The following is a 23,570-nucleotide window of genomic DNA, read 5'->3' on the forward strand; positions in this document are numbered from 1 at the left end:
GGTTGTAGAGATTGTAGCCAACCTCTAGCCTTGTCCCTCAAAGAGAAGGGAAACAATCTCAGTCTAATGGTGTCTTCAGTAACACCATTGATCTTCACAGTATCACAAATCTCCAAGAACATAGCCAGGTGAATATTGGGATCATCAAGTGGTGATCCACTGAATTGAGCCTGCTGCACCATGCTAATCAAAGCTGGTTTGAGCTCAAAGTTGTTGGCATTGATTGGCTGGCGCATTATGCTTGAGTAATTTCCATTCACAACTGGCCGTACATAGTCCTTCAAGGTGCGTGGTAGTACCTCACGATCTTCTTCAGCCATAGCTAGTATCTTATTTCTTCTTAGTGATCTAAGAGTTCTCTCAATCTCCAGATCAACAGGAATAATGTCACGAGATCTAGTACGGCGCATCCAATGTCAAAAAACACACCTGTAGAACAAATTAAAACAAAATTCTAAATTAAAACCAAGATTACTTTGTATCGATATTGACGAAAAGAATAAGAATAAACCAAGCCCCGGCAACGGCGCCAAAAACTTGACCGGTGCAAAACTGCAAGTGCACAGTATCGTAGTTTTATAGTAAAGTAATAAGTAGAGTATCGTCCTCAGGGATTGGTACCTTACTCTTGCCAAATACCAAAATTTTACTAATCTCAATTTTATCTAGAGGAATCGCTAAGGTTTTTGTAGTTGCAAATAAACTTAGATCAACTCAAAGAGAAATAAGCAAAGAAAATAAAACTGACTTTCAAAGATCAAATTCAATGGGGAAGAAACCTTCTAGGAAATCGATTTCACCATAATTCTTCACTATGCTTTTCTCATCCAGCTAATTTAACTTAAACCTCTTTTGTCTATTAGCAAATCTCTAATTCATCCAAAAGCCTCTTTCGATAGTCAATTGGAAATGATTCTAGTTTATCAATTCACACAAGAGTATGCAAATTAAATAATCAAGAACGCAATAAGACCAATGATTTAATTACTACACAGGTTCATACAAGTCTTTCGATCTCTATACTTACCTATGCTGAAATGTCCAAGATCTACCCTATGATTCCCTCTTTCGATAGCAAATCACAAGATTAATAATCATCTAATCAATGGCCAGTTAATTAGAAGCATTAAACTCAGAATAAATCAGATAAACAAATAGAGAATAGCATTAAATTAGCATGGACAAACAAGCATAGTTCGGAATTAGGTTACATCGTTTTCCTAGAAAGAAGAAAATTTAGCTCATGCTAGAATTGTAATTCAACATAAACGAATTCACCATAATTGTTCTGAGAAGATGGGAAGAAGAAAATAAACACTGAAAAATCCTCCTTGCAGCCTCAACTGGTCGTCAAAAGCTCAAGGGAACGATTCAACGCCTTTCTCCCGTCCGTGCTCGTGTATGAATCCAACGTACGTGCAATAAATTGGAATTCCGTCTCCAAAACAAATGATTTGAATCCCTCTAGCTATGTTTTTCTCTCCCAAAGAGTGTTCTCCAGTCAAAAACCGCGGCTCTAGAGTGAAGAATGTCCTTTTATATGGTCCCACGGCGGAAAACCTAAAATCTGTCAAAATACGATGTTCGCTCGAGCGGGGTGTCGAGCGCGCGTCGAGCGTTCGACTCTGCCTGATTTCGCTCGAGCGTCCTATCGAGCGCACATCGAGCGTTCGACTCTGCCTGATTTCGCTCGAGCGGCCTATCGAGCGCACATCGAGCGTTCGACTCTGCCTGATTTCGCTCGAGCGGCCAATGTCTCCGCTCGAGCGATCTTCGTTTTTCAGCAACCTGCTCGAGCTCCCTGTCGAGCGGCAGTCGAGCGTTTGAATCTGCCTGAATTCGCTCGAGCGGCCAAAAGCCTCCGCTCGAGCGAACTTGTAAAATCTGCAATATGAAATTTTGCAAGCCATCACAGTCAAATGAAACTTGATCAATGTAGGCCACAAGTAAGAAGAAACCAAACTGGCGTCAATATGTTCTTGTCTTGTTCCTTTACGAACCACAGGTAAAACCTGGCGAAAATCTCCACCAAAAACGACAACTTTTCCACCGAATGTTAACTCTGAATCATTAATGTCTCGTAGCATTTTATCTAATGCTTGAATATGTTGTTTTCTTGACATAGGGGCCTTATCCCATATAATTAACCTTGCCACACGTAGTAACTTTGCGATGACACTTTATTTACTGACACAACATATGCTATGTTCATCAGTATCTAGTGGAATCTTAAAGCGCGAGTGTGCTGTTCGACCTCCAGGAAGGATGGATGCAGCAACACCAGATGAAGTAGTTGCAAGTGCGACTAATTTTCTTGATCTTACTACGGCAAGAAGTGCCTTGTACAGGAATGTCTTCCCCGTCCCAGCAGGGCCGTCGACAAAGAATGTAGCAGCTTCATTAGAAAAAACCTTTTCCAAAACTGAATTATAGACATGTCGTTGTTTACTATTAAGGGCTTCTGATGCAACAATATCTCCTTCTGGAATTTCAACAGCCAATTCATCATCGATTTCCCTAGATTCGAGTTGGTCTTCACCAAAACAAATGTTGTCATCAAGAAGATGGAATGAATTAATGTCTTTCCCCATTGATTCAAGTGTAAAAGAGATTGAGCGCAAAACTTGCATTCTTACATCCGACATAGAATTTTCAGTCGACCTAAAATCAACTGACATATCTTGCTTAAAACGTTCCCAAAGCTCTCTTGGATTGGTTGGATTACAATAAACCAAAATAGTTGCAAATAGTCGTCTCAAACTGGATGGCATTTGATATAGAGATGCTTCATGTAAACAATCTTGTAAGCTACTGTCTCTTTGTAGCAAACCATGCATAGTTGCTGCCTCACGAAATGTTGGAGCCACGACACCATCAACTGTTCTAAGATCTTCAAACGACAAAGGTCCTCTTACATGATTTAGCAATATCCGCAGATAATACCTCTCACCTTCAAATGGATTTGCTGTAATAATTCGACCTATAACAGTTTTTTTTTTTTTTTTTCCGACGAGTCCACTCTTTGTATTGTTGGCTCCAAACATAAAATTCTGGAAATTCTTTGTATAACAATGTCCTGGCATTTTCATCTACTTGGTTTAATGCAAAGAATTCTGTTAACATTGATTTTGCAGATCGATCAGAGTTGAGAACATTGATTAAGTCTTCATTTGCTCGAAAAGTTACTTGGTGTTTATCCTCAAGATGTAAATGTAAGCTATATATTGATGGGTACATTTCATTAACAATGAAGCCGTATATTCTCCACATAGCTTCAGGTGGAGCAATCCATCGGGCCGATTGGAATTGTTGGATTTCGTCAATTTGTTGATTGGTTTGTTCGGAAACCAAATTGAAAGCAACATGATCATGCCCTTTGTAAACGTACTTATAAAGATATTTGACTACTTTTATCGTAGAACAAATCTCCACATTAATGTGACAGTCAAATGTTGCAAGCAAATATGGATTATATGGAACGACCCAACGGTTATCCAAATTATGGCCTCACAGTTTGACAGTTATTCCATTGTCAGAACGCTTATATATTGGGAAGCAATCATTTCCAACAGTCGTACTTGATGCATAACTTTTTGGATATTGGCTTTTGCAACAACCATTTTTTTTCATGCAAACATTTGCTGGATTCAACACTCCACATGGTCCATGCATCATATGCTTGATAACAGCATTATGCAAGTGCAAATTTGTATTTTTATCAGGTATTTATGCCGATACGATCTCATCAAAAGATTCAGGCGCATAGAGTTTCCAATTCCTCTGTAATATAATTAAAAAATGTGCATGTGGAAGCCCTCTTTTTTGGTGCTCAATAACATAAACATATGCCGAGACTTTTCCAAATATCTGCTGCTTGAATAATCGATCCTTTAATTCTTCTAATTTTGCACGAAAGACCCGAGCAACCAAATCAGGCCGATTTTGACTCTCCTCATGCAGGCGTAATTCATTTGAAATTTCTTGCCAGTTTGGATTGCACGTCATTGTTAAAAAAATGTCTGGTTTACCATAACGCTGAACTAAAGCCATTGCTTCCATATATCTTTTTCGCATATCTCTTGGACCCCCAATAAATGACGAAGGCAGAATAATCCGTTTTCCAACATTAGAAGCATCAGTTTCCCCAAGTGTAATGGTATCAACAATACCTTGATATAACTCAGATCGAATATGTTGTTGTTTGCTACGGAAATAATCTAATCTTGACGTCTCGATCTCAACATACATATCGACAACAAATTGTTGCAATAGGCGACCAGACAGTAACAAAATTGATCTGACATTTTCTCTGATTTGTAACTTGTAGCAATAATATTCACGACACGAAACAATTGGATCCTTCCTTCTTCTGTTCAATGCTGCAAAAGTTGTTGGGGAATGAAATATTATAAAATTGGATTTCTATAAACTAAGTACAAAATGAGAAGATTAAGATTACACTATAACCTCGATGTTCTCTTCTAAGTAATTCTTCTGCTGATATTGATCGGTGAGGATCTATTGATCGGGTTGTTTTGTTACTTGTTAATGTGCTTCCTCTATTGACCCTTTGAATGCCTTGGTGCCAACCAGTATCGCCAAGAGGAAATAACAACGGATACTGAAGTGGATCATAGCAGCCAAAATAATATTGAACTATATGACTTCCACCAGAATGACTAAAGACATAAATGTCTTGTCCTCTTAGCTGATCTGCATCTTCATTTTCAACCCATATTGCTGCAACTTGTGGAGATGTCGGGACATTGAATACATCTTGATCTAGACCAACATCTGATCTTATATGGATTACTTGATTTTCCAAATTTGACAAATCACCAAGAGATCGAAAGAACAAAGAATATGGATTGATGTGAAGAATATCGATGAGTTGAGCTATAATTGATGGATTCATTCTGTCTGAATCAGAAATGCGATTTTCTAATTCATGCTCCGTATCATAGAAATACAATTGAAGATAAGAAGGACGACCATTTAAAGGGATTAAATCATTGATATAGTGATAGATCTGTCCCTGAGTTCGAAAGGTATAAATTCCTCTATTTCATCTGCAAATATCTTCATCGAATTTAACTCCAAAAGATGTAAACGCGAACTTGTTATTATAAGTCCGAACATAGGTCTTAAAATGCGCAGATTCATCTATATTAGATGTGAAAAGATCATAAAGTTGATCAGGGACGGCATTTGTGGCCAAAGAAATTGTCCCATCAGCACAACAAAATCCGTTTGTTTCATGATAGAATCGCTTTGCTTTACAATGTCTGCAACAAGGCACATACGGCAAAGAATATGCTTCAGATGGCACGACTTGTAATAATTGCCTAAGTCCAGCAGAGCGGCGATGCCCCTCACCTATTGAGTTCAAAAGTGAATATAAGACAATAGATGTAAACTCATCGATTGTTTTTTGAATGATTTGACCAAGAACACTACTGGAAGAGTGACAAGAGTTGACAATGGAATCAGAAGAATGAATAATATAATTATACTGGTTTCTTACCCCTACAAGGTGGCGATATACTTGTTTCAAAACTTGACTGTTCCTGAACAACACATGGAGCTTATTTGAATAGAATGTTCCCAAATTTCAATGAAAAAGAACAGAAGGATGTTTGAATACGAAAGATGACAAAATAATTTCAGGAAAACCTGTTGAATCAGAAACTGATTAGAGACGGTTGTTTCATCTATGTATATATTTCTTGATTTACGTGTCAGAAAATCCATAGAATGACTCGGACAATTTGAACGATCTGTCACATTGTTTAATGACGAAGTTGCCTCTGAATCAACCACATAGAGATTTACACCAGGAGGAACACATACTTCATGAGATGAAATCAGTTCACCGATGTCAATATCAGAATGGAAAATCCGTTGTCTCTTTGACACCTTTTGTAGAACAGTAAAGTCTTGAATGATGTTTATATGTTGGACATCATCATTTGAACGTTCATCAATTGATATAGTCAGTTGATCACCATCAAACGAAGTTGAATCTTTTAATTGGAGAGAATCGCTGCTAGATGCCTTTTTTTTAGCATATATTTCTCTCCGTTTTCTATGGAGTTCTTCCTTTTTCTCTTCTGGTAAATCTTTATACGGGATATTCTCCGCCCGTTGTTTTCTTTGATCTTCAAAAAATAGTCTCCAAACTTAAATTTTACAAAACTAATATTACTATTTCAAAACAAATGCTACATAACTTATTAACACAAGCTTACCACTACTCATTATGTTAACGAAGCAAATGATTCTTCCAAAAGTTGGATACTGTTCCACACAATCAAAATTAAATGAATAAATAATAATTGCTTAATGCGAAATCCGTACATCCATGATGCATTTTAAATGCTATAAACAATTTCGTTGATTCATATGTTGAAAAATACATACAACCAAATTATTTATACTTTAAATCAACAAGGAAATGAAGATAAGAAAATAACACATGAAATGGAAAAATACCATGAAAATGGAACTTATGAAAAGCATAGATCGATATCACATATCAAAATTCTTGAATAAAATATTTCTCAAAATTGATTTGCCATTCAAAGCAAGGATCCACAAAAAAATTATAAGTAGGGACCAGGCCTGTTGTTTTCTTTGATCTTTAAAAAATAGTCTCCAAACTTAACTTTTACAAAACTAATATTACTATTTCAAAACAAATGCTACATAACTTATTAACATAAGCTTACCACTACTCATTATGTTAACGAAGCAAATGATTCTTCCAAAAGTTGGATACTGTTCCACACAACCAAAAGAATGATTTTCAATGAAGACCTTGTACAAAGATTTTTGTTTGGAACTTTTGAAACATAGAAGATGATTTAGTGAGAAAATGTTATAGGGTCAAAATCCCAAACACAACTCAGCACCATTAAAAAACTAATCAACATGCTGTGTTGTGGGACCGGCTTATTAGAGGCTGATTTTCTTAATCAAGGGTTAATTTTCCTGCAATACTCGCAGAGAAAGATATTATTTAACGTACACGAAATTAAGAGCTTGTCGGCGCTGTTGGTGAATTATATATTGAGAAGTGTCGCGTCTAAAAGTTTCATAAAAATAAATTTCTAAATTAATATAATTTTTTAAATCTATTTTATAATAAAATTAATTTTACAATCTCATATATCATATCAAATTATATCAGCTTGTAAGTTTACTTTTGTATAATTTATTTATATATAAAATATTTTTCTTATATATATATACATATAATATGTGTGGTGCATGATTAATTGGTCCAAAACAAAGAGCTAACAACTAAAGAAAAATAAATCTTAGGTCCAATCGAATTGACTTTTAGCACCAAAATGTGATGATGATCATGGAAGCAACTAGCTAATTGCAAACCACCACGTACGTACATGGTCGATGGAGGATCGGATGGGTTTAATTTCTTAGTGAGGGAAAGACCATATATATGAAAAAGCTGATGAGAGTTGGGAGGGTTTTAATAATTAAGGCAAACATATATTATTAAATAAAATCACTCAAAGCTTTGAGTGATTAATGATACATTATCAATTTAGATAATGATGAAGAAATATTATTTTATAAACTTTAGTTTATAAAATAATATTCTATCTTAATTTCTCTTAGTGTTTTATTAAAGTGTTTATTTTAAATAAAATACTTACGCGTTTTCAAATCATCTTAATTCCTCTCAGTGTTTTATGCACTTTGATTAATTAATGATACCTTATCATTTTATATAATGATGAAAAAAATATTATTTTATAAACCTTAGTTTATAAAATAATATTCTATCTTAATTTCTCTTAGTGTTTTATTAAAGTGTTTATTTTAAATAAAATACTTACGCGTTTTCAAATCAGTGTTTAAACTCATCGTTAGATCTTTTTGAAGATCCCGAAACGTAGGACTGATATTAAATACCCAGGCCCCTACCCTTTCCCTTAAGTCTTTTTTTCTTTTTCTTTTCTTTCTTATTAAATACCCAGGCCCCTACCCTTTCCCTTAAGTCTTTTTCTCATTTTCTTTTCTTTCTTTCTCCCTTTTCTCTCTCCCTCGTAAAGCTTCCAGCCAATCACTGTGCATGAACTTCCTCCACCGTTCGGTCTAAGCTCCAGACGGCGCCACCTCCAGCCGCCGTGCTTCACCTCCCTCACCGGCGTGTTCCTCCCTCACCGGCGAACACAACCTCACCGGTGGTGTGCTTTACCGGCCACCCGATCTCTCTCTTTTCTCTTCCAAACAAATGGGTCTTCAACCCTTTTTCACCTCTTTGGACCACCATACACGGCCGAAACGGTCACCAAGCACCACCAACGAAACCACCATGTCAAGAGCTTCCTCCCCATGTCCTTCTTTCTCCCTAACTCTCACTCTTTCTCCGATGGGTCTCCACACACACACGTTCGGTTGCACCGCCGTTTTCACCACCATCACCTTGTTCCTCTCATCACCATGAACTTCCCCAAGAAATTGCATGGCCAACGGAGCTATGTAGAGCTCTCACTCTCCCTCACTCTCCAAGGCCGAGAATAGCTTCAAACGGCCGATCCGCCGCCGTGAGCCACCGTATGGCCACCACCTCGCCACCACAGCTCCACCACATGTTCCTCTACCTTTCCCTAGCTTCCCATGAAGTTCTATGACATATATTATTAAATAAAATCAAAGCTTATGATCCCTAATGGAAAATAAGTAATGAAATTACGTACCCCGCCCATAACAAAAGCAAGCAAAAGATCTTTTAGCGTTCAAGCTTTGAATTTATGTGATATTGGAGACATATTTCAATAGCTAGCTTTCAAAGATTGGGGGGCCTCCCTTGTCTCCTTGGTGGGAAGCATATGTTTCATCATATTCTATTATTATTAAGTATTAATAATAATACTTAATCAACGTGCATTGTATTTCGATTATATACTGAGGAGTCAATAGAATGGTAATCCAAATATTGTATTCAAATATATTTGAATGAAAGTTTGATGTATACTTTAAATCAACAAGGAAATGAAGATAAGAAAATAACACATGAAATGGAAAAATACCATGAAAATGGAACTTATAAAAAGCGTAGATCGATATCACATATCAAAATTCTTGAATAAAATATTTCTCAAAATTAATTTGCCATTCAAAGCAAGGATCCACAAAAAAATTATAAGTAGGGACCAGCAAAAAGAGATATATAATATATATATAAAGGCACTTACAGGTCTTGAAATGAACAATAGAGAGTCTTTTATATATTTAGATCTCTTGATGAGGACAATTTCTGTCTAGACACAAAAGGCATTGTAAGTTTTAATTGTATTATATATATATACATATATATACACAGGCAGATTATGTGTAGGCAGATTTTCCTTACCATAAAAAAAAAAATAAAACTAAGGAAATACGTACCTTCTGAAACAAAAGCCGAATCAGCTATGCGAGACCAAGTTAGAAGTGAACACAAATTCTGAAACAAAAACCGAATCAGCTATGCGAGACCAAGTTAGAAGTGAACACAAATGAGCCATAAAGACCGTTTTAAGGTGCCTGTTATTCTTAATCATCCAGACGTCCTATCATCCTGTCAAACTACTGCTGCAACCAAATCTTTTTACAGATTCATGATGACTTATAATCTATTACTGTAGTCATATTTGTATGACATTTGCCTGATGAATTTTTGTCGCTTTTCATGTTTGTTTCCTATAAGGTAGGCCAGTACGTACGCAGTGCAATAATTCAACATCGATCATGATAATGATTCCATATTTTTATAACTATTATTATATTTATATGTAACATATTTTTTGCATGAGAATAATGCTTTTACATATCATGGATTATTTTGAAACTTATCATGGATTATTTTAAGAAGTCTTTATAGTGAAAATATCAAAAGCAAAGGAACATTCATATCTTGTGTGTACAAGTAGGATAGATATTGTGAGATTGATATGAGTCATGATTGGTTTGAGAAATTACGTGCAGCTCCCGACCATGGGGCTATATATACATAGGATTTATATACCACGTATCCCCCATTTACCAAGCTTAGGATTTATTATATATATATATTAATAAAAAATTTAAAAAATAAATATATATATTTTTATTTAAGTAGAGAGTCTTTTATATATTTAGATTTCTTGATGAAGTCTGTAAATTGATATATTAAAACTTAGTTCAATAATTTATTTCAAGAAGTCGATATCTAATATCAACAACTAAGTGAATTTATATTATATAGATGTATATATATTAGCTATACATGATGATGATAAGATCAAAATGAAACGATCGATATATATCAGCTCTTTGTCTTGTCACGTGGCAAGGCCAGCAGTTACATTGTAGAATCAACCGCCCGTTTTCGAAATCAAATAATATTATATTAAAGTAATAGATTATAACTTTCGATATATTAAAACTTGATATATTAAAACTTAATTCAATAATTTAAAATGCATGGGTGTGTGCCAGCTATTGATGCTCTCTGTCATCAAATAAAATAAAATAAGTGAGAAGATGCGATTAGACTCGGCAACCGAAGAAAGCATCTTCACATGGCATCAACTCCAAAATAGTTTCATTGTCACATGGTTTGAAATTTAATCATAGACTAAAGGTTACTTTCGATATAGTACGTAGCAATCAACTAACATTAAAGAATGATTTTGGTCATAGTGATGTTGCATTAAATGACAAAAATGAGAGATCTTGCATTATATTTGTTTCCCAAATTATGTTAATTCCCAAAATTTGGTGGACAATGGGTAATAATATAATAGAGAAGTGGCCTTCGAGACATGATCTACGTCATAGATATATTTTTTTATTATTAGAAAAGATAATACCGCCATTTCATTATAATAACCAAGAAATACAATGAGGTGAATCCTCCGTGATTACGATGAGTTTAAATAAAATAAAATAAGTGAGAAGATGCGATTAGACTCGGCAACCGAACAAAGCATCTTCACATGGCATCAACTCCAGAATAGTTTCATTGTCACATGGTTTGAAATTTAATCATAGACTAAAGGTTACTTTCAATATAGTACGTAGCAATCAACTAACATTAAAGAATGATTTTGGTCATAGTGATGTTGCATTAAATGACAAAAATGAGAGATCTTGCATTAGATTTGTTTCCCAAATTATGTTAATTCCCAAAATTTGGTGGACAATGGGTAATAATATAATAGAGAAGTGGCCTTTGAGACATGATCTACGTCATAGATATATTTTTTTATTATTAGAAAAGATAATACCGCCATTTCATTATAATAACTAAGAAATACAATGAGGTGAATCCTCCGTGATTACGATGAGTTTAGAAATGGTAAAAATATCTTTTACAAGTAAGTGAGTAATTGTGTTGCTGTCCCTGAGAAATATCTCACTTTACAAAATATTTAAGACAAGATCTTGGGCCATACATGAACATATACTATAAAAAAATAAAAAAAAAAATAAATAGATTTTTGTGACTAATTTATTATAATAAAAAAATTATTCACAATTAAAATTAATTATAAGTAATCTTTTTGTTATAATAAATTAATTTTAAAAATCTATTTTTCTTATAGTGATATGGGTACTATTCCAAGCTTAATTTTCTTCTTATAAGGTCTTTGTAGCTTGCAAACAGTCCCCTTCGAATGCAATCTTTGATAATCTCAGATCCAGTGTTAGTTGGGCAGCACAAGTGCTCCATATGAATGCGCTGGAAGGGGTCCAGGAAACATCTTTTCTTACCTACGTGATAGATAGAAAGAAGGGTAGAGGTGGCATTATAATATAGAAAATAATAGAATTATTACTTCACTACAATCTATTTATTACTTTTTTAATATTTAATTTTTTTTAATTTTTATTTTATTTAATAATTAAAGAAGCGAGTATAAATAAAAATATGTACTAATTTATATATTCATATTAATTTTTTTATATTTAAATTTTAAATTAATATTATTTTTAATAAAATTTATTTTTTAACTAATCATATTAAATTAATGTACATGTTAATACATACTTACGTTTACAATTAAATTTTTTCTATATTATAAACTCCAGTTAATGTGGTGTGGAATATGAGATATGTCAGTGTCAGGTTGTTGATCCCAATGCTGTTTTAATTAAAACGCGTATGGTAGGGATCATTGGATTTCTCCCGTCCACACTGCCCCTGGCCGTCTTCCCATCAGACATCAATCAATGGAACAGGTGGCGCTATCAAATGGAGACTTTAAATGTGGAAAGTCTAAATATGGTGGGCCTATTAGTTGAAATTGGGAATTACATTGCACCCACCTCTTTCGCTCTCATCTATCGTCTTCTTATGTATGTGTTTATAATATTTGATAATTAGCATCGGTGCCAAATAATATCATTTGACTGATGTGTTTTTATTAAATTCGATCACCTTACAATCTTGATTAATTTTATAAGATTCTTTCTTTCGGTTCTTTTTCATCAAATAGAATTAATTAATGGATCCTCTTTTTATAAGTTATTCGTTTCGATCAATAACCATGTATTATCTTTGCAATCCACCAAAGATAATCTCTACTTTAAATAAAGTTATCAAAAGATCTCCCGACAAAATATAAAGCATGAAACTAATCCTGCCGCCAACCTTATCTTCAGAAGAAAAAGTTAAAGAGGTGCATTATTTTCCAGTTTTTTAAAATAATGCATGTTGACGTTCTATTATCTCTTCTATTTTTTTTTAAAAAAAATTATTTATTTATAAAAAGATTTAAAAATAATAGAACGTCAACATGCATTATTTTAAAAAACTTAAGCTCTCACAACCACTGTTTACTCCTAATCATCTCGATAATCTTTTGTTAAAATCACCAACAACTTCACCACTACATCTAAATCTTAATCATTCTTGGGATCTTATTAAAAAAAAATGATACACATAATTTTTTTCAAAATGTTTTTTTATGTAATTCTATTTTAAATAAGATATGATTTTATAAAATAACCAATAAAAATAGCATCGCTTTTTATAAAAATACTTTCAATTTAAAATAATATATAAAGAATTATAAAAAAATTTATACTTGCATCATTGCTCATAAAAATAATCCCTAACTGTACTTGCTTAGCCTAAAAAACCATGTCAGTCTTCTACCTCAAATATCTTAAAATAAAGATCAGCCTTATTTGAGAGAATAAAATATAATTTACATCTTTTAGAAAATGAGAAAAGAAAATTAGGAGAACCTAACTAACTATATATAAATATACAAGGAGGAGGAATTGCATATAAAGTTCTAATACTGTTCAATACTAACCCCGTAGTGGGTCTTCAAATCATTATTGTATTTCTATAGATCATCACAATAATATATAAGGATGAAGGTGAAAAACGTTCAAGGCTTTAATGCACATGATACGGGTTAAACACACACACACAGAGCTCTCCTTTCCATTTCATCGTCGCCCCTTTGATCGCCCGGTACGCCGCCGTCCGGAGGCTGTGTTATACACCACCCCCACCATTCTCTTCCCCTCCTAGTAGAGATCATCCCCACCAATTTTCAGAGCCATCGGACCAGCCGTTAGCCGCCACGAGCTCCTGGAAGTCACGGCACCTGCCTGTTTTTTCTCCCCTGTCGCCGGTTGCCTTCGCAGCCCACAACCGCCGCCGTCCGGAGGCTGTGTTATACACCACCCCCACCATTCTCTTTCCCTCCTACCATAGATCATCCCCACCAATTTTCAGAGCCATCGGACCAGCCGTTAGCCGCCACGAGCCCCTGGAAGTCACGGCACCTGCCTGTTTTTTCTCCTTTCCATTTCATCGTCGCCCCTTTGACCGCCTAGTACGCCGCCGTCCGGAGGCTGTGTTATACACCACCCTCACCATTCTCTTCCCCTCCTACCAAAGATAATCCCCACCAATTTTCAGAGCCATCGGACAAGCCGTTAGCCGCCACGAGCCCCTGGAAGTCACGGCACCTGCCTGTTTTTTCTCCCCTGTCGCCGGTTGCTTTCGCAGCCCAGAACCGCCTCCATCCGGAGGCTGTGTTATACACCACCCCCACCATTCTCTTCCCATCCTACCAGAGATCATCCCCACCAATTTTCAGAGCCATCGGACCAGCCGTTAGCCGCCACGAGCCCCTGGAAATCACGGCACCTGCCTGTTTTTTCTCCCCTGTCGCCGGTTGCTTTCGTAGCCCAGAACCGCCGCCGTCTGGAGGCTGTGTTATACACCACCCCCACGATTCTCTTCCCCTCCTACCAGAGATCATCCCCACCAATTTTCAGAGCCATCGGACCAGCCGTTAGCCGCCACGAGCCCCTGGAAGTCACGGCACCTGCCTATTTTTTCTCCCCTGTCGCCGGTTGCTTTCGCAGCCTAGAACCGCCGCTTTCCGGCGGCGTGGCCTACACCACCCACCCAGTTTTCTTCCCCTCTCACCGGTGAAGATCCCCACCAAGTTTCACCTCCATCCGAGCCACCGTTAGGCACCACGAGCTCCTCCAAGCCATACGGTTTTTCACCGATTTCGGCGCCGTCGCACCACCTCCGACCACCATCTCTTCACAGCTTCTTCCCCTACCTCTTGCCGACCAAAACCGGTGGGGTGGAGTGGATCTTGAAGCTTTGGCAGAGAGCTGGGTTCGTGAGCTTCAGAGAGAGAGAGAGAGAGAGAGATATGAGAGAAGAGAGAGACAAAGAGAAGAAGAATCGAGAAAAATAGAAAAGTAGGAAGAAAAATATAAAGCAGCCAACCTTCTGACACAGTTACTAAAGACCAAAAAATCCTTATATAAACGAACACAAAGGAAGAAAATAAAAGGTTAAAAAAGTAACTATGCAATAAAAACGGAAGGAAAAAACGGAACGCAACAATTCACTGCTCATTCCTGTAGAAGCGCGATAGGCGCTTATTATTATAGATAGATATATATATACACTATGTCGGTTTTACCGCCTGACTATTTTCATGTTTAATTTCTGCATTTGCATTCATGCATTGGTCGGCACTGCCGCCTCATATCTTGTTCAAGTTTAATTTTGGTATCTGGCTTCCATTCTCTCTTTTTTGTGCTCTTATAATTAATAGTTTGTAACTATTTCTCCTCATTTCATTTTTTTTGTTCTTCTTCATTAATGGTATATATACATATATATACTTCTTATATATATAAATAGAAAAATGATTGATGCAGGAGTTGTAGTGCAAGAATTGCGTACGAAAAAGGATGTGAAAAATGAAGCAGTGGCAGGTGTTGCGCCAACTTCCCCGTAATAAATGCTCATGTAAGAGAAAATAAGAGTGAACTGTATTTTAGGACTGTACAGGAACCGATCCCGCCGACCGCCACCGATGCCAACCGATCGCCACCGCACAGAATCGGTCGAAACCGATCGACCATCGGTGTTATTTATGTAAAATCATAGTCGGTCGGTTCGGCGGCGGTTCACCCATCCTAAAAACCACTAAACCGGCCAACTATTTATATTTATATATTTTTTAAAATATACTTATCTAAAACGACACTGTTTTACTCATTTAAATCGAATGGCGCCGTTTAAAGCTTGTATATTAAAAACATAACTTAATTAAACGACACTGTTTCATTCTAGGGTTAAACGCCACTTTTGCTTTCAGACTTTCACATCTCTCGACTCTCACTTTCAATTTTTCAAACCTTCTTCTTCCAGTTCCAGCCGCCTCATCCTCACCCTCACAGTCACTGAACCGGTCGACTCACACTCACGGTCTCACTCTCCAGTGACGAGCGGCGCACCTCACCGTCAAATTTCGTTCCTCACGGAGTGCACCACCACACCTCACCGCTCACCCCCATGGCAAGATTACCTTTTATTGTCTATTTTAATTTCAGATTTTCTATTTTATATTTTGTAGTCTAGTTTAAAAGAGTATTTTAATTTCTATTTATTATAACTACTCATTATAATTTGTGTTTATATAAAATTATAATTCTAACATTTTAATTTGCACTGGACAGTGGACGGTTTGACATTCTTTTTAATTTATTATCATATTATTTGACACATTTGTTGTCTAAATAATTAATTGTGTATGGACACTGGACAAAGATGTTCAAGTTTTGAATCCACGTAGTAGCACTATGAAGCCTAATTCGAGACTTATTGAATCTGAATTCACTGTGAGTATTCTGTATTCTTATTAGATTAAAATTAAATGGTTTGGTTGTGAATTAAATTTTTAATATTGTGGAATGTGGCATTTACTGAATTAATATAATGTGGATTATGGAATGTGGAATGTGGTATTTTGAAAATTTGCTGTTTTGAATCTGTGAGCCAGTGAGGTTATTTATCAAAAAAAAAAAAATATATCTGTGAGCCAGTGAGGTTGATGACTGATGAGTGATCTAAAATATAGATTAGAGTCTTAGACTTGTGATGTTTGCCATGTTGCAAACTAGCTACTGTGTAATTGACAAATTGTGTTGGTTTTTTTTGTTTGTTTGTTTTAATTGTTGTGTAATGACGTGATGTATATGATTTTTCACATGGTAGATGGATTCTTTGTCAAATCTAATTGATCTTGATTCGAACTCCCAAACACCAAGACCCCCAAGTGGCCCTAATAGTAGTTATTGTCCACTTCCTAAGAAATGGAAGGGAAAAGATCCGTCAATTGTTTGGGACCATTTTACAAAAGTTGAGGGTTGTGCGGTAGATGATCCTAAGGCCAAGTGTAATTATTGTGACAAAATATATGCTTGCCACTCTAAGAGGAACGGAACTTCAACCATGCAAAACCATCTACCTTCATGTCCCAAAAATCCTCATAAACGTGGGCCATTGGATAAATACCAAAAAACATTGATAGGTGAGGCAACTTCGGAGGGGGTTGGAGAGAGTGAGAGTGTCTTAAGGAATCTTGTTACCCACAAATATAGTGAAGAGACTGTGAGGTTGGCACTTGCGGAGATAGTAATTATTGATGAATTACCATTTAGAATTGTTGAAGGGTAAGGATTTAAGAAGATGGTTTGGTTGCTTGAACCTAGATTTAAGGTGCCATGTTGAGTAACGGTTGCAAGAGATTGTAAGAAACTATTTTCATCTGAAAATGCCAAACTTAAGAAGTTGTTTAAGGATGGGGGAATGAGGATTTCATTAACTACCGATACATCGACATCAGTACAAAATCTAAATTATATGTGCCTAACTACTCATTTCATTGATAGTGATTGGAAATTGCAAAAGAAAATCATAATTTTTGTTTAATCCCTAATCATCGAGGGGATACTATTAGAAAATATATTGAATCGTGCCTTCTTCATTGGGGTATTGATAAGATATTTACTGTTACTGTTGATAATGCTAGCTCAAATGATACTGCAATTTCATATTTGAAGCATTTTTTGACGGGAAATGTGTTGGGGGGAAAGTATATGCACATGAGATGTTGTGCTCATATTCTGAACCTTATCGTGAATGAGAGTCTTAAAAAGTGTAATGACACTATTACAATGGTTAGAAATGCGGTTAGATATGTGCGCTCATCCCCTGCAAGGTTAGAGAAGTTTAAGAGATGTACAGAAAAAGAGAAAATTGATTATAAAAAAATGTTATCCCTTGATGTGCAAACCCAATGAAATTCAACTTACATAATGTTGGAGGCGGCTGAAAAATTTGAGAAAGTTTTCAGGTGGATGAAGAGTGAGGACCACAATTTTCTCTCTTACTTTAAGGATGGAAACATTGGGCCTCCTAGAGCTGAGGTGTGGGAGACAGTGTCGGTATTTGTAAAATTTTTGAAGATGTTTTATGATGCCACTTGTAGATTTTATGGGTCTTTGTATGTCATGACAAATATCAATTTTTTGGAGATTTGTATGCTTCAAAAAGAGTTGGTTAGGCTGAATGAAAGTGATAATTATTGTTTGATGAATATGGCCGTGAGCATGAGAATTAAATATGATAAGTATTGGGGTTCATTGGATATGATAAACTGGATGTTGTCGATTATAGTTGTGCTTGATCCACGTAGTAAGTTAGGGCTTCTTACTTTCTACTTGAAAAAAATTCATGATGAGTGTCGGACTGAAGAGTTGGTGTCGAATGTGAGACAGTTATTATCAGATTTGTATGCGGAGTATAATGATGCGTTCGGTTCTAGCTCAGTTAACTTGACTGAACATGTTCCCCCTCTGCCATCTACATCTACAAAAGTTGGTGAAGACAATCATGAGTCATAATTTTTTTATGAGTGGTTGTTAGCATCGAGTGCCTCTGAATCTACATCTACCAAAATAGAGATTGACCAGTATTTTTCAGATGGTTGTGAGGCTTTCACCCAATCTTTTGACTTGCTGAACTGATGGAAAGTTAATGAGCCTAATTATCCTATTCTTGCGAGGATTGCACGAGACTTATTGCTCATGTCTGTTTCCACGGTTACATTAGAATCAGCATTTAGCACGGGAGGTAGTGTACTTGATCCTTTCCGAAGTTCATTGGCTCCAAGAACTGTTGAGGCACTTATTTGTATTCAGAATTGGTTGCGATATCCATCAACCCCAATTGATATTCGAGAGTAGGACTGTTCATCCGGGCTGGATTTTATCCGGCCCGGTCTGGATTCCGGTTTTACCGGATTCTGGTTCTGGGTTTCGGCCCGGATTATATCCGGGCCAGAACCCGGATTGCAAAACCCGGACTTATGCGGTCCAGACCCGGGTAGAAAATCCGGGTTCCATATTCATAACCCGGTTAACCGGGTTTCTATATAAAGGAAAAAAAAAAAAACCCTAAGCTTCCTTCCCCTCCCCCCCGATTCTACGTATCCTTCCCCTCCCCTCATCTGCTCTCTCTCTCAACCCTAGCTACGAAACCGTAGCCGCCGCCGCCGCCGTGATGGTCTTAACCCCGCCTCTTCTCCCACCAACACACTCACACCCATCAAGAACGCGAAGCTCTCACCCCTGTCGCAGATCTGCCTAAACTCGGTAGTCTCTCTTCTCTCTCTCTCTCTCTCTCTATAGATCTGCTATTTTTTGTTAAACGTGGGGTGTTTTTATTTTTCAAGTTTTTCAGATCTGCTATTTACGTTAGATCCGCATGTATCTTTTTTTTTTTTTTATGGGTATTTGGTATTTAGTGTTTTTGAATCACTGTCTCGTGTGGGTTTTCTGATTCCGAGGGTTGAAGGGTTTGATTGGTTGAAGGGTTGAAGGGTTGTGTAAATGCTATGCATTAAATCGATCATGTCTGTAATACAGCTTTTTGTTTAGATAAAGATTCCTACTTGTTCTTGATGAAATGCCTAAACCCAAGGCCTTGTATAAAAGTATAAAATACCATTGATATTAAACTAAGCTTTTGGGTGTGAAAAAGAAGGTAATTTAATCAGTATCGTATATAGTTGCCTTAATTAATTAAGAACTTGTCAACTTGCTGTACGTTTCAATCCCTAATATGAAGGGCTTAGACTTTACTATGATATGTAGAGTGACTTGTTTGATCAAGTGATTGCAGAATGTAGTCAATATCACCTTGAGCTTCAGTCTTTGATAAGGTAATCTTATTTTCTTTATCTGCTTCTCGCAGCTCCTTATTTGTTGCTCTATTCTATTTCCAATTTTTTTTTTGGAATTCTACTTATGAAAAATAATTTTTATTTGGAATTCTGTTCCAGAAAACAATATATTATGTCTCATCTTTTGTCCTCAACGCAGTTGTTTTTATATCTTTTATCCCAAATGTGATTTATGAGCTTTGACATCGTCACTGTTCAGGAAATTAACCCCTAAAATCCTTACCGACAAATTCATTCTTAATAGTGTGCTACTAATACTTAATTTCTTCTATATTGAATGAGAGGCTAATTTTTCCTCCTTTCTTTGTCCCCAAGATTTATGGCTGTGAATCATTATCACTCCCGTTCTGTTCCTAGAACTCGATTGGAAAATCATATCCGAATATAGAATGCTAAACTCAAGTCAAATAGTGTTTTCTTTCCTTAATTTAGATGTATTTAGGTGTTTTTTTTTTTTTATACAAGCAGGATACTATCATTGGACAACTTGAACTGTAAGGTAGAAATATTGACTGCTGATTCTGAGTTTTCATACCAGGGTGGGGTGATGGTTTTAGTTACTGGTTGTTTAACTGGAGACAACAATTATAGAAGGAAGTTCACCCAATCTTTCTTTCTAGCTCCCCAAGAGAAAGGATACTTTGTCTTGAATGATTTTTTTAGACATGTGGGTGAATCTGAAACCGATGATTAGACTGATTCAGTGGCAAATAATCATATTACAGAAAGCTCCCCAAAAGCTGTTGCTTTAACTCCTGGCTCTGCAGGTAAGTATCCTGTTTCGAGGTGTTCTATATTCTTTGGTTTTTTTTTTCGAAGTGTCCTGGTAAGTATCCTCTCTGATGGATTTATTGTTTTTCCAAAATTGCAGAGCCATCTCTTGGTTCTGACAGTGACCACCCAGAACCTAATCAAACTACCAATGTAGAGGATGATACTCATAAGCATAAGGATGATGGTCAACAACTGTCCAACGGCCAAGTGTTAGTTAGTTAAAAGGGAATTGATCGTGAGAAGCATCCAATTGATTCAAGTCAGAGTGCTGAAAGTCCACTCACTGAGACAGCTCCTACAATCCAGGAGGATGCTCCAAAGAAGTTTTTTGCATCAGTGGTGAGTAAAATTTATAGCTGTCTTGCTAGTGTTATCATTGAATGTCTTTTATTGGGGCTAATTTTGACTGTTCAAATTTTGAAGATGTTGGTTTTGTTGGGTTTAAGATGATATTTGGATATGTACAAATGTCAATATTTTATGGGAAATTGAATTCAAAACAATGTGCTATGTATTTGGATATGCTGAGTTGATTTTATCAAAACAAAGGATGATATGATCTATTTTTGGAATTGAACACTGCATGTATAATGTGCTTTTTACTGCTTGCATCTGTTTTCTTGTTTGTATAAAATCTGTATCAGAATCTGTTTTTGTTTTTCAATTTTTAAATAGGTCTTTGTTGGACTAATTTTGTGTGCATAGCTAAGATACCATTTATTTATTTGCTCACATATTGCTTCTTTCTTTTTCCACAGTGCTGCTGAGTATATTCTGTATAAGCTGAAACTGATGGGGAAGATAATTGAAGTCCACAGTGTTGCTGAATTTTCTTACTTCAATTTTTTTTTTTTGGGGGGGGATTTGTTTGCATTTAAATATAGCTTTTCTGATCAATTAGTATGCTAGATTTTATTTTAAGAGTTGGTACTCGAAACTGTTCATTTAAAACAGAGTTGACAAGATAAAATCATTGAAGTGGTGGAAAAATATTAATATTTCCCCATTTCTTTGGTTCAGACCATTAAAAAAAAGCCAATTTTAAAAGGATTCTTCCACTGTTTTATGAAGGAGTACTAATACCAATTAAGCATAAAACCTGTACCCGATTAAGAAAGTAGTTTGAGTGAGTCTGATTTGTTCAAGAGTAAAATTTGAAAGAATGGAACATGTATCTCTTAATTCCTTATTTATACAAGCCGCAGACTGAAAAAAAAAAGAAAAAAAAGAAAACCGGGTTCAACCCGGAATCCGAAATCCGGGTTTTTAAATAACTGGATTCATCCGGGTTTCAGCCTGGGTCTGACCCGGGATAAACCGGTCTGGGTTCCGGCCCGGATTTGAAACCCGGGTTCTGGTTTGGGTATATCCGGGTTTCCAGGTTGGAACCCGGTTGAACAGCCCTGTTCGAGAGGCCATGGATAATGTTGAAAGCTTTGTGGTAGAATCTGGTAATGTTTTTCTCATTCAATTTAGTATTTACATATTCATTTACTTTTATAATTTAATTTAAATTCCTTTTCATTATCCTAATTTATTAATATTGATTATTTGATTTTTTTCTATATAGAGTTAGGAGCATCGTGCATCACAACTATTGATGATTGAAGAGTCGAATACTATATTGAACATCTATTTGGAATCTTGAAGATTTGAAGAATGAATATTTCTCTCTTATTTTAAGACAATTTTGAATCTATATTTGGAACAATTGTTGCTTATTTGCTTAAGACAATTTGGTTTTGTTTGTAATGTGTATTAAACATTTAGTGGAGTTTTTTATTTATTTGCTTTTAGTTAAGTAGTAATTAGTATATAAGTAGTATTAGTAGTTAGTTATTAGTTACTAGTAGTATAAATGACATTAAAATAAAAATGAAATTGAATATTTAAATTTAATTTTAAAATTTCAGCAAATAAAAGCCCATAAATGTTGATGATCTTAACTAATGAATTGAGCCCAAAAAGAGGATGAATTGGGCTTTAAAAAGGCCCAAAAGGAATGACCCAAACCTTATAATACCGACCAACCGACCATGAACCGGCCGGCAAGCGGTCCGGCCAGTTTTACCCCCTTACACGGTCAGTTTCAGCCGGTTTCTATGCCTTTGCAAGGTCGGCCGGTTGGTTGCGGTTTCCCTACTAAACCAAACTGTACAGTAGGTTTTTCACCTCTACTGTATTTTGTTTTACACATTTTTATTCCAATTTTACCCTTACTTTTATATTTATTTCTCCGTTTTACACCTACTTTTTTATATTCTGTTCTTTTTTTATGGTTTTAAGCCTCAATTTTATTTTTGTTTAACCTTTTTACCCTTCGGTTTGTTTTTGTTTTATTCGTGATTTTACATTTTATTTTCTTATACTTCTTTCTCTTCTACTTAACTTCTAGGTGTTTATGACAAAATTCACAAGCTAATTAACAGTCTGGCTTATCTTTGATTAAAAAAAAAGAATCAATACACATAGATGAAATGAAACCAATCCAAAGCAAAGCAAATTAAATTAAAGCAAACTAAAAAAAATCTCAAAAATATATATTCAGATCTTAAAAAGAAAATGCAGATATGAACTAAGAAAAAAGATTTCCTTCAGATGACTCGAGACAGAGATATGTTTAGATCTAAAAAAAATCGTTTGTTCCTGAGTGAAAAACAGAGAAGACATATCTAAAATTGTTCAGATATAAGGTAAAACAGAGAGGAAATTTTGACTCTGATCTGTAGCAAAAAAGAAAAACCATAAAGAACAACAACAAAACCCAAAAAATAAAAACAAAAATCAAAACAATTAGAAATTTTTAAATAGAGATCTGTAGGAAATTTTGACTCATAAAGCAAAAGACTTTAACAAAAATATCCATGTAAACCAGAAATCAAAATGACTCAGATTTAAACAGAATCTCTTCAAATCTATCGAGATTTGTTCAGATTGTACCAAAATAAAAAAAGCAATAAAGAACAAGAACAAAACGAAAAAAAAAAAAACTCCCACAAAGATAGAAAAAGAGAAATCCCAAAAATAAGAGAAAAAATGAGACTTTTATTGTTGAAAAACCACCCAAGTGTGCACCGTTTTCTTTCTTGGATTATTAGGCACCGTTTTATTTCTTAGCTCTATTAGGTCACCCACCAACGGAGCTCTCCAGCAAAATCAAAAGTGGCTGCATTTTGGTCAAAAAACGTGAGAGTTTTGTCCCCCATGGCTCCTCCTATA

At 35.6% G+C, this 23,570-nt stretch overlaps 2 protein-coding genes and 1 long non-coding RNA gene across 3 annotated transcripts; 2 read left to right on the plus strand and 1 right to left on the minus strand.

The window, feature by feature from the left end:
* Nucleotides 1–3,726: 3,726 nt before the first annotated feature.
* Nucleotides 3,727–4,915, minus strand: LOC122306314. The gene is made up of 2 exons (XM_043118746.1): nt 4,468–4,915; nt 3,727–4,379 (listed from the first exon to the last, which is right to left on the minus strand). Exons 1-2 carry the CDS (start codon nt 4,913–4,915, stop codon nt 3,727–3,729), a joined length of 1,101 nt encoding a protein of 366 aa, XP_042974680.1.
* A 12,734-nt stretch (nt 4,916–17,649) lies between these two features.
* On the plus strand, nt 17,650–18,237 carry LOC122306315 (zinc finger BED domain-containing protein RICESLEEPER 2-like). Its single transcript, XM_043118747.1, has one exon. The coding sequence runs from the start codon at nt 17,650–17,652 to the stop codon at nt 18,235–18,237; it is 588 nt and encodes a 195-aa protein (XP_042974681.1).
* Nucleotides 18,238–18,779: 542 nt separating this feature from the next.
* Nucleotides 18,780–20,562, plus strand: LOC122308061. Its single transcript, XR_006241901.1, has 2 exons — nt 18,780–18,987; nt 20,449–20,562. It is a non-coding gene; the product is annotated as an uncharacterized LOC122308061 (long non-coding RNA).
* Nucleotides 20,563–23,570: the final 3,008 nt, after the last annotated feature.

This window comes from Carya illinoinensis, chromosome 4 (genome assembly GCF_018687715.1).
Source record: "Carya illinoinensis cultivar Pawnee chromosome 4, C.illinoinensisPawnee_v1, whole genome shotgun sequence".
In the NCBI taxonomy this organism is placed as follows: domain Eukaryota; kingdom Viridiplantae; phylum Streptophyta; class Magnoliopsida; order Fagales; family Juglandaceae; genus Carya; species Carya illinoinensis.

What these genes read in the sequence shown, in the direction of transcription:
- LOC122306315 (XM_043118747.1), top strand. Translation starts at nt 17,650, where the DNA reads ATGTTGGAGGCGGCTGAAAAATTTGAGAAAGTTTTCAGGTGGATGAAG.
- LOC122306314 (XM_043118746.1), bottom strand. Translation starts at nt 4,915, where the DNA reads ATGAATCCATCAATTATAGCTCAACTCATCGATATTCTTCACATCAAT. An exon ending in ACTTAGAAGAGAACATCGAG is followed by an intron (nt 4,380 to 4,467) that starts GTTATAGTGTAA and finishes CAACTTTTGCAG; the next exon opens with CATTGAACAGAAGAAGGAAG.